This window comes from Osmerus mordax, chromosome 16, assembly GCF_038355195.1.
Source record: "Osmerus mordax isolate fOsmMor3 chromosome 16, fOsmMor3.pri, whole genome shotgun sequence".
Taxonomy (NCBI): domain Eukaryota; kingdom Metazoa; phylum Chordata; class Actinopteri; order Osmeriformes; family Osmeridae; genus Osmerus; species Osmerus mordax.
In genome coordinates, this window is record NC_090065.1 from 3,612,871 (window position 1) to 3,624,676 (window position 11,806).

The 11,806-nt window shown below is 49.0% G+C and overlaps 1 protein-coding gene across 2 annotated transcripts in view; it reads right to left on the reverse strand.

Moving 5' to 3' along the window:
- Nucleotides 1-795: 795 nt before the first annotated feature.
- Nucleotides 796-11,806, reverse strand: part of xkr4 (XK related 4) — a 30,296-nt gene continuing 19,285 nt past the window's right edge. Inside the window, exons 2-3 of one of the 2 annotated variants that reach the window (XM_067253637.1) lie at nucleotides 8,497-8,696; nucleotides 796-1,505 (exon numbers count right to left, since the gene is read on the reverse strand). In XM_067253637.1, coding sequence (XP_067109738.1) covers nucleotides 892-1,505; nucleotides 8,497-8,696 — 814 coding nt within the window. In that variant the 3' untranslated portion in view covers nucleotides 796-891. Of the gene's footprint in view, nucleotides 1,860-8,496; nucleotides 8,697-11,806 lie in introns of both variants that reach the window. The other variant, XM_067253636.1, reaches the window with a different exon arrangement.

Genomic DNA, 11,806 nt, shown 5'->3' on the forward strand with positions numbered 1-11,806 from the left:
CTTGTTGACTGTAAATTCAAGTAAACAGTAATTATTTTCTGTTCATCTTTGTGTGTGTGTGGAAAACTGTCACTGGCTAGAACCCATGTTCCATAGTGTTCTACAGTGTTCCACATTGTTCCACAGCATCCAGACGAATTGGGCAACGGAGCTTTTGGCACTAGGAGAACACGACTGATGACATCAGAACGCAAAGGGACCACCACGTCGGATACACAGGGCTATACTCAACCGGGCTTGTACATACCAAGTTGTCCCGATCATCTTCTCGTTGAATAAAGAGTCCCACCGACTTGTATATGAAAGAAAGGACTGTCTACTGTAGTGCTTGCAGGCTTCACAACGCGCTATAGGAATTCTGTGTTTATAATTGGATTATCAGCAAGTACTTTGGTGACATGAGGAGCTCTTGTTTCGTCTCCCCTTCGTTCCGTCAGGGTGGCACAGTTCAGGCTGGGTCACCGTCAGGCTGGTTTTCAGTGAGGGGGGACATCACAAGGAGTGGACAGTTTTTGACTCATCAAGCTTCCCATGACAACATTTGATCTGACACAATGTTCCCTGACAGACATACGTAAGTAAAAAAAAACAACAACAACAATAACCAAGTACCAAAAAAGAGAAGTCTGATTTAAAAACCACAATAACAACAAAAAACGCCCCCTCCAATCAACTAAGAAGTTGTGCCTATTCTCATCCATGACAATCAACGTCACGGCTCAACGCTATTGTGTACTGTTATGTGTGTTTGTGTGTTTGTAGAGAGAGAGAGAGAGAGAGAGAGAGAGAGGGAGCTCATGTTAACTTATTGCCACAGTCCTGCTGTACTGTATATCCAAGCTGAGGAGGAGTCAGCGTTCCATGTGGGAGAGCCAGTGGCACGGGCGTGGGCTACAACGTGGTCTCATACTCCAGCCTCTCCTGCACCAGCATGTCGTCCTTGTACTGCAGCCTAGGGGGCGCCGGGGAGCAGTCTATGGCCAGGATGGCCTTGCGTATGTTCCTGTCCAACACGTGGCGCTCCCAGGCTGGGTATCTGTTCCGACACAGGTCTATTTTGATGACTGTTTCCTCCAGGCGCAGCGCCCTGGACGAGGGCGTGGATGGGGCGGTGGGGCGCACCTGGAACACGGGCATGCAGCCGTCGCGCTCCGAGTATTTCCCGTCCCGGTCGAGCGTGTGGGCGCCGCTTCCGCCCCCGCTGCCGCCGCGGTTGGAGCGCAGCGAGTTGGTGGCGCCCTCGGAGGGCAGGGTGGCGAAGGCGGCGGTGGGGTCGTCGAGGGCGGGGCAGCTGGGAGAGCGTCCGAAGCGGGGGCCGTTGGGGTGGAAGAAGGCGTAGTACATGAGCATGAAGACCACGCCCGTCAGGAAGCTGCTGAAGATGACGCAGAGGGCGGGGACGGCGAAGGCGTCGGTGGCGAGCGGGGAGCGGTACAGGTACCACAGGGCGCCCAAGGCGACGTTCTCCCCCAGGATCACCAGGTAGTAGATGAGGAGGCGGCAGCGGGTGTGTCCCTCCTTCACGTTGAACCAGCTGAAGATGTAGATGATGCCCACCACCATGTCGAACACGATCTCCTCCCACTTGGTGATGCAGAAGTCGGTCTCGCAGTGGACGATCCAGAAGGTCATGACGCACCAGTGCAGCACGATGAAGATGCCAAAGTAGAGCTGGAACACGGAGGCGAAGAGGGCGAAGGTGATGACGCGTGCCGCGATGGTGAAGAAGTGCCAGCAGAACTGGATGATCACCGCCAAGTAGCTGATGGGCTTCTTGTCGTCGCGCGAGTCTCTCAGAGCCTTCTGATAGGACGCCAGGGCCCAGGCGAGGGACACCAGCGAGGCCGCCGTCGTCATGCCTGCAGGGAAACAGAGAGAGAGACAGAGAGAGAGACACAAAGAGAGAGAGAGACACAGGGAGATAGAGAGAGAGAGAGATAGAGAGAGAGAGAGAGAGAGAGAGAGAGAGGGAGAGAGAGAGAGAGAAAGAAAGAGAAAGCGCGAGAGGGACAGAGTGAAAGAGAGAGGGGGAGACGTTAGAATCACGAAGGCTTCAGAAAAGAGAAGAAGAAAAAACGACATTCCGAAGCCTGTTAAATAAACGCAAAAGCGTTTAAACCGGATTTAACACAAATTGATAAACAAACCCGTCCCAGAGTTTAACCGTCTTTCCCACAAAAAGCAGAGGAACGAACAAGCCCTGGGATAAGCCAACCATGACTCACTGCAGCTCTTTAACCTCCGCACGGCCTTCAGCCTTCTGTGCAGCAGGAGCATGTGAGAGAGACAAGGAGAGGAAGACCCTCTGGGGCGTGGAGATGCACCCATCTCTCCGTTGAGGAGCTTGCTACCATGGTTACAAAGTGCCCATGCAGCTTGAGTGATCTTCCTCCATCATCTGAGAGGGGAACTGACGTTCACACACACTGATCTATGTTATAATACAGACACACACAGTCACATACGCATTGCAACACACAAACACACACACTCAAGTAAGTGGAAATAATTTAGTGAATGCTTGTTGAGTAAACACTTGTTTAACACATCTCCTCTACAGTAAGCACCCTTCTGGGGTTTAAAGCAACTTTATTTATACAACATTCTGACATGAAAAACACTGAATAGAGCAGCAATAAGTGTGCTAATTGGCAGCCACTTTTACTACAAACAAACACACGCACACACACCCATAAACAAGATGGTTCTGTCCCTTAAGAGTTCCACACTGACCCCATTGGACCGTGCATTATTTAGATGGCACCCGGTAAGACATTACTGTAGCACAGAGCTCGGAGAGGAGCCTCGTGCCCAATTAGGAGTCCGTCCATTCCATCGCCCCCCCCTGGACGCTCGAGCCCAGCCTGCCATGGGGGTCTGTGCTAAGGCTTTTAAAAAGCATGTTATTCAATCACTGGCTGGATCAAATGAGCGCAACAGTAGTTATTGCAGGACATGACAGCCACTTACTCTGAGCAGTAAAACTCTGTAAACACACACACACACACACACAGGGGTTCCTTGCATACAAGAGAGAAGGAAGGATAAAGGTGTGTGTGTTGGTGTGTGCCTGTGTGTGTGTGTGCACATGGGTGTTTATGTCTCGACGCCTTGCATAATTAGAAAATCATATCCTTCTGAGCGATTGATGAGTGTAACTGGATGAAAACCCTCAGGGCCTCAGAGTGTGTTACAGCAATATGCTCGCAGGCGTAGCTGTGTTATCAACGCACATAATATAACTGAGGATGCGACTGTTAACTGGTAATTTTCTTCATAAAAATTTGCCATTTTCCAAGAGTGGGTGGGGACAGATTTGCCGCGTCCCACCCACGTATACTGAAACGCACGCCCCGGATGCAACTGCAACTCGTACACTGTGGTGCAATGCCATGGCGTCACCTCCACTCCTGCAGTGCCGGCGAAGCCGCTACCCTCTCCTGCCGCACTCCTTTGTGTCTAATGAGCTTCCAAACACTCTCTGCTCTACAGGCTCACTGGAACTCTCTGGAACGTTCTGGAACTCTCTGGAACGTTCTGGAACTCTCTGGAACGTTCTGGAACTCTCTGTGGCCTCTCTCACCCCGCCAGCCTGTGACAGTCAGCTGTGGTAGTTATCAGACTTCAGCATGCGGCTGACTCTTGCTCTGTCGCTCAAAGGGAGACGCACACACGCACACACACGCTCACACACACGTTCACACACAAAGCTTAGAACAGGTTACAGTAAGAATCCTATGCTTATGACTTCATACATTAAGGACTGTGTTTGTGTGTGTGTGTGTTTGTGTGTGTGTGTGTGTGCGTGTGTTTAACCCTGCCTCATGGGAGTTATTGCCTGATCAAAGGATGTGATGGATCATTAGTGTAGGAGGGCAGCAGTGTTAGGGAACTGATGGTGAGTGGGTGTGTGTTTATGTGTTTAGCTATTCTTGTGGGAACCAGATGGGTTTAATGGGGTTAGGGTTAGAATTAGTGTTAGCCTAAGAATCACAGGTTGGGGTTTGGAGAGATAGATTTAGGGTTAATATTCATGTTATGTTTTTGGGTTACGGTTAAGATTATGAATACGATTAGGGTTAAGGTTTGGGTTAAGTTTTGGGTTAAGGTTTGGGTTAAGGTTAGGGTTAGGGAAAACAAGATTAGGAATGGGGGGGTCCCCACAAGAATAGCAAAACTAAACATGTGCTTGTGTGTGTCTGTGTGTATCTGTGTGAGTGTGTCCTACTGACTACTGCGTTGTAAGAGAGACAAGGGATGTGACACGCATCCTCCTCCTCTTCCTCCTCCTCTTCCTCCTCTTCCGCATCCTCCTCATCCTCCCAAACTCAGCCTAGCTCCTCTCCAGTCTGCTGAAGTCCCAGGTCTACTTTCTCTCTCCCTGATCTGGTTTCAGAGGTTGAGCCCTGACATCCGTGGCATCTATCCAGACTCTCTGATGTCTTGGAAGCAAGCTATCCCTTCTTCTGGCACACTTCACACAGGGCCTATTCCGAGGTAGACAAAGTCAGAGTTGCAGTCTCTGCATGACTTCAAAGGGAGAGTTTAAAGCTACACAGAGTCGTGCTCCTCGGAATGTTGTACTTTGGAATCCAAGTCATCCGGGTTCACAGAGTCAGAGATCCCTGACAGCTCCACCCCTTCGCTCAAGGCAGGGGGAAAGAGGTGTAGAGATGAGGAAAAAAGAGAGAGATTGATTGATAAAGAGACAGACGGAGTGGGGGAGATACAAGAGACAAAGAAAAAAGAGAGAGAGAGCGCCAATGAGAGAGAGAGAGAGACAGAGAGAGAGAGAGAGAGAGAGAGAGAGAGAGAGAGAGAGAGAGAGAGATGGAGGGAGGGAGGGAGGGAGTACTACGGACAGCTCAAGGCTGTATAATCAAGACAACACCTTGCCTGACTGCAGGGATTTGAAGCAGAGCCAGGATATAGGAAAGAGGGAAGCTGAGAGCCCTCGGAGATATCATCTCTATATTATCTTCCTGCACCAGGACACACAATACACTCATTACTGAGTCTGGGTCTGGGCTTAGGGCAGGAGCAGGGGCAGGGACAGGAGCAGGGGCAGGAGCAGAGGTTAGCTAGGTCTTTACAAATCCATTAACGCACAATTCTTTGGGGATGTGAGAAAGCAAGTTTGAGAGAAAAAGAAAGAAGAGAAAGTGAGAGAAAAGTGTATGAGCAGGAGTGTGCGTGTCAGATGAAAGAAGGCGAGGGGTGGGGGTTCCTAAACGCTTCCGACTGAAGTGGATAGCAGACTGCACTGCTGGGTTAAATGTTTCCTTAATCACAGAACAGACACGGACCTGACTTGCATTGCAACAACCTCCCTCCCCATCCACTAGCCTGGGCTAGCGGTGCAGTGTACTAATGCCCAGAGATGGCAAAAGAACACACATCCTTCCCTCAAGTAGAAGTACAGATACTCATGTTTAGAAATACTCTGGTCAAAGTACTGACTACACTTTTTCACTCAAGTTAAAGTAAAGAAGTGTGGGCTCTGACATAAGTAAAAGGTAGCCATTCCTACACCTGTTTTAGTGTCATCTCACTGGACCTCACATCCTATTAATACATTGATAAAAAACATACACTATAGACACAATTTCCAACATCTCATATATGGCCATGGGTGCTTTTTTTCACACACACAGTGAAATGAGAGGAGAGAGGAGGAGAGGGGAGAGAAGCCTAAGACACAGCAGAGTACAATAGAGTACAGTAAAGTCCTCATCAATGATGCAAACCTATTTAAAAAAATATATATATATGAAAAAACCTTTTGAAACTTAAGGGGGAAAATATTTGTAAAACCTTTAGAAACAAAAATAAATAAAAAATAAATAAAAACAATTATTTTCAACCTTTCAGAACTTTTTTTTAAAGTAATGATACCAGAAACATTTACTTAAGTACAGTCACAGAGTATTTGTACTTGGTTACTTGGTAACGCCTAAGATCGACTTCAAAACCACATCTCCTTCCCTCAGCCATCACGGTTATGACTGCACATCCATCCTGTGGTGTCAAACATGTGGTCCCTGTTAAACTTGAGACTGCTGCCGTCCACAATGGTGCTCATCCAGTGCTGTGGACAGGTTGTATGTACATTTACATTGTACATTTAGTCATTTAGCAGACGCTCTTATCCAGAGCGACTTACAGTAAGTACAGGGACATTCCCTCAGAGCCAAGTAGGGTGAAGTGCCTTGCCCAAGGACACAATGTCATTTTGCACGCCCAGGAATCTAACCGGCAACCTTCTGCTTAAGAGCCAGATTCCCTAACCGCTAAGCCATCCTCCTCATCCTCCTCTTCTTCCGCCTCTTCCTGATGTACAGCACTGTGGTACACAAAAAATGCATTGTAATTCACAGAAGTGACACAGCATGACGTCTGTCCTTTCAAACTGTACAGTAGAGCAGCTTAAAGTCACGCTCACCCAGTGACTTTGTTCAGTTTTCTTTGAATCAGTTTTCCGTGTGCTGACGTGTCAATAGCTGAGCTGCCTTTGCACATCTTGAAAATAACTGTAGCTATGGCAACTTCAAAAGAGAGAAAAGCTTATAGAGAGGAGTGACAGAGAGAGAGAATAGTGGTTAAGAGATAAAGAGAGGAGGGGAAAGAGAGAGAGAGAGAGTGAGAGAGAGAGAGAAGGAGAGATAAAAACCTAGAGAGAGAGAGAGAGAGAGAGAGAGAGAGAGAGAGAGAGAGAGAGAGAGAGAGAGAGAGAGAGAGAGAGAGAGAGAAGGAGAGATAAAAACCTAGAGAGAGAGAGAGAGAGAGAGAGAGAGAGAGAGAGAGAGAGAGAGAGAGAGAGAGAGAGAGAGAGAAGGAGAGATAAAAACCTAGAGAGAGAGAGAGAGAGAGAGAGAGAGAGAGAGAAGGAGAGATAAAAACCTAGAGAGAGAGAGGTCGGGAGGGACTTTAAAAAGAGGTTGAAAAGCAATAAGGCAGTAAAGTGTTATGTAGCAACCCTTCGCCTTTGTGCGTAAACTTGTTCCTCACCGAGAAACATCGTAGAAAGTGCTCATCATTCCATCAAGTCTAAAGACAGCCTTCAGTGGCACGGCCATCTAAGAGCCGCCAGGACTGAAAGAGACTCAGTAACATCTCTATGGTTTCGTATAAAGCACTTAATAGACCCAGCGGTGTAGCAGCTCACAGAGGTCAAGCTGAGGTCAGCGTAGCCAAGTCTTCCACCAGCAGGCTCCAGATGCTTCATCAGATTGTGGTGAATCTACACTTTACTGCAACCACACCTCTCGGTGTCTGCTGGACCTGCTGCAGTCTGCCTGTACGAGGCAGGAACACTTTGTTTACTATGTATAGGTCTTATCTCTCTCTCTCCATAATGCCTTTCACTTTAACCCTGACGCTCTCTCTCTCTCTCTCTCTCTCTCTCTCTCTCTCTCTCTCTCTCTCTCTCTCTCCCCCTCTCTCTCTCTCCCTCTCTTTCTCTCTTAGTCACTCTATTTCTCCCTCCCTCTCTTGTTCTCTCAAACTCCCTTCCTTCCTCTTAGCCTTGTGTCATTTACTGTAATCAGTGATGAACATCTCACTTATTGTGTGACCCATACATGTTGTGACGCAAGCAATGAGAATCAGCCCCCCCTCCAGCTCCCTCCCTCTGGCTCCACCTCTCCCTCTCCCCCTCCCCCTCCCCTCCAGCTCCCTCCCTCTGGCTCTACCTCTCCCTCCCTGCCTTCCTTCCTGTCCCCTCCTCCTGGTGCAGCTGTTGTAATCAGAGAGGACAGTCTCCCTCAACCTGCAGACAGCAGCCGGGGAAACTGTCTGAGAGGCTCTCCGCTGCAGAGACGTCTTTCTTGGTCTCTTGCCTCTCTTCCTTCCGATTTCTTTTCCTCTCCCTCCACATCTCCTCTTCTCTCCTCTCCCCTATTCTCCTTTCCGTTTCTCTCCATCCCCCCTTCTCTTTTCCTCTCCTCTTTTCTCTTTTCCTCTCCTCCTCTCCTCTACTCTCCCCCTCTCCTCTCCAGTTGGCTGGCTGGCATAGCGACAGATGAGAGGAGGAGAGGACGAGGAGGGATGGAGCCCCTAGCAGCCCTGGGAGCTCTCTGATGGCCTATATGACAGCCCCTCTTCCTCTCTCCTCCCTTCGCCCTGCTTCCCATGCAAACCCAGCAGCAGTCCAACCCGGCCACCGTTATTAACTATGAATCACAGCTTTGTAGAGGCAGAGAAAAAGGGAAAGAGAGAGAGTCTCTTCTCCCTGCGTCAACACCAGCAGGGTTACGTGTTTCCTAGCGAGGGCCTACAGCGTTGACGTTAACATACTATTAGTCCACCTATGTGTGTGTGTGCGCGTGTCTGTGTATGCACACGTATGACATGTGTGAGCATGCATGTGTGCATGGGCGAACGTGTGTACGCCTCTGGGTGTGCAAGTGGCTCTGTGTGTGGGTGCGCAGGTGTGAGTGTGGGTGCTGCTGTGTGTGTGCGCGCACAGGCATATGTACGTATGCTTGTGTGCAGTACCTTGCACGGCCTGCAACTTGTGTGTCTGGATGATGATGCAGAGCTGCAGGACCAGCTGAGGGGCGCTCTCCAGAAAGGTGGCCAGCAGGTGCAGCATGCTGACGTCTGAGAACTCGTACACCATCCGCCAGTAGAACCTCCAGCGCTCGTTCTCCGCACTCTGGCGACTGCGGATCCCCAGGTAGATGGTGTGGAAATACCTGGTGGCAACGAGAGAGACAGGGAAGCTTCAGATTCAGATTCGGACGCAGCAAATGGACATAGGGAATCAGTTTCGCATCGGGATTCACATTCAGATTCAAATAGACGTTTAGAACAGTGGTCAACCCTTGGTCCTCAGGGCCCAGTGTCCTGCATGTTTTAGATGTTTCCCTGCTCCAACACACCTGATTCAAATGAACGGTTGTTATCAGGCTTCGACCCGTTCATTTGAATCAGGTGTGTTGGAGCATTAGTTAGAACATAATTAAGTGCACTATGAACTGAAATACACCTGCTCAGTTACAACTCATATCCGCATACTGATTCATGTTCAACCTAAATAGTCCTTCAGTTATTATTACCCTCAAGGGTTAGGGTCAGATGTCTGATGATGAAATGTCTGGTGACGTTAGATATACATGATGACAGAGCTAGGCTTCTATATCTAGTCCCTACTAGCAAGAAAACAGACACTCATCTGCTTGTTTACACACACTCACACACACACACACACACACACACACACACACAGAGCCACTTTCTCCTGCTGAGTAACTACCTGCAGCTGTACTGTGACCTAGGTTTCCGGTGCAAGTACACACAGAGAGAGGATTGTACGGACCAGGAAAAAACTAACTCTGAGGCTGTTCAAATCTCCACAGTCTTCACAAACAAAGTAAATGGACTGCTGCCCAGCCCTCTGTATGTGTGTGTGTGTGTGTGTGTGTGTGTGGTGTGGTGTGGTGTGGGCACTGGTCCAGATAGAAGCCTCAGAGCTTGCTGGCTCAGTGTCTCCACCTCTGGGATATTTGAGTTGCGTATAGTATCCTAGTATTCTATTTCCACTTCATTAGAAGGAGGAAGCAGACTGAGATGTTGGGAACAGAGTCTGTGTGATTCTTGTTGTGTAGAAGAGGAAGTCAAAGATGTCTCTAGCCTGGAGAAACAATCCAGTTTGAGACTTGTGGACCAAGTGGCTCCGGTATGCTGATTTATGCCACTTGGTCTTAAGGTTGTAGCCAAGGTAATTGTTTCTTTGTAGGGCTATTGGCGTAATCCATTTAAAGTATAATCAGGATTTATTATCCTATACAAAAATATTTGTGACAACCAGGTCCTCTGAGATCGCTATGGCAACATCGGAGAGAAGCAGCAGGATTCCAAAGCAGAGCACAAAAGGCAAGATGATTTAATGAAGCACGATAGACCCGTTAATATTGCACTCAACCTCTCTGCGTCAAGTGAACATAACAGCCTGTTCCCACGCCGTCAATCTAGGTTGCAAAGCAAGGGAGAATTAGTGTCATTTAAGATCTGACATCACTTCCCCATCATCCCGCGCCTCCCCCCCCTCCCCCCCTTGCCACCTCCACCCCATACCAGCCCCCACCCCTCTGATTACCTCTGGTGATCATGGGCAGCTTCTACACAGTCAGACAGAAGACTAGGACTCATTCTCCAAGTGAACAGCTACTCTTTCAAAACTGTGGCCCATTAGTTGTCTAATTCAGTAAAAAATAAATAAAAGAGGATACCCTTAGGTATGGTCTACCATTGATGTGGATCTTCTGGCTCCAAACTCGTTCCGGAAATGTAAGACCCAGTCCTGCGTGGGGAGGAGAACCGACGTGTCGTACGAAATTAGCAGTAGGAGTCTCCGACTCCTGGAGATGTTCTCATTTGCATTAAGCAAGTGTTCTAGAAGTGTCAAATGTTCATGCTTTGGAATTCTGACCTAGTTTCAGCAGAACGGGGGGAGTGTTGCGCGGCAGTGAGCAGAACGTCCATGCTCCACACACATCTACACGGTGATTCGTTTTGTCGGATCTGTGGTGCTAATGTGGAGAACGAATTACACTTCAGAGGAAGCATGATGATCCTGTTTAGCAGATCTGTGTCCTGGCCTGCGATGGCGTCGAGGAGGTAGATTGTGACGAGAAGTCCGGGCCTAGATGATACCTAGAAGACTTACATTTCCATTTAGTCATTTAGCAGACGCTCTTATCCAGAGCGACTAACAGTAAGTACAGGGACATTCCCCCGAGGCAAGTAAGGTGAAGTGCCTTGCCCAAGGACACAACGTCATTTTGACATGGCCAGGAATCGAACCAACAACCTTCTGATTAATAGCCCGACTCCCTAACCGCTCAGCAATCAGACTTCCGTCTCCCCCTGACGCTGTGTTTCTCTGAGGGGTGGGGTGCGCTACTGTCACCATCGATCTGGGCAGAGGGAGGTGGAGGTGTCAAGTGAGAGGTCAGGTCAGAGGTCCGAGATGAGGGGGAGGCGGAAAGCGAAGAGGGGTCAGAGGAAGTGAAGTCGTGGGAAGCTTGAAACCCTGAATGACGGCCTGTGACCTGGGCTGCCCTGTCAGGAAAGCCAGTCTGGCCTCGGGTTACTACATACATGTGGTTAAGACTGGCGCTGTCTTACGTTACACACAAGGATACGTAGGCTTTGTGTCTCTCCAAGGCAGGAGCCAGGGAAGACCCAAACAGCAGGACTGTTTGATCTTCTCTGCAATCCTCCTCCTCCTCATTGTCGGCGCCATCCTCATCATTTCAAATTTTCGACATCGTCGTCATCTTCGTCACCATCGCCATGATAATGGTTGTCATGACGATCTTAGCTCAGAGAGGATATCGACCTTCCTGTTCTGGTGGGGTTTGTAGGATGACGACAAAGAGCTCCTGTCTGGATGGTCCTGCAGGAAGCATCTGTAAGATGATGAAACGCAGAGCAACGCATCCGGGCGGGTAATCACCAACACACATCGGCAGCACGGAGAAAAAGATCTGTTTGTTTAAAATCCCTGATAAACATCTCCTTCTGCAGTGTCTCATCTCCATACAGCCTCCCAGGAAGCTTGGTGTGTTGGGGGAAAATGTCAGAGTTGCTCTGTGTATTGTTGAGAGGACAGCAGAGCAGAGAGTTAGAGGACTGTCTGCTGTGTATCGTTGAGAGGAGAAAGTGCTGGGTTGGTGTGTGTTGTTGGCTTGCGTGGTGGTCATCTCCATCCTAAATAGGATTAGCCCTGCTGTAGCCCTACTGTAGCCCTGCTGTAGTCCTGCTGTAGCCTTACTGTAGTCCTGCTGTAGCCCTACTGTAG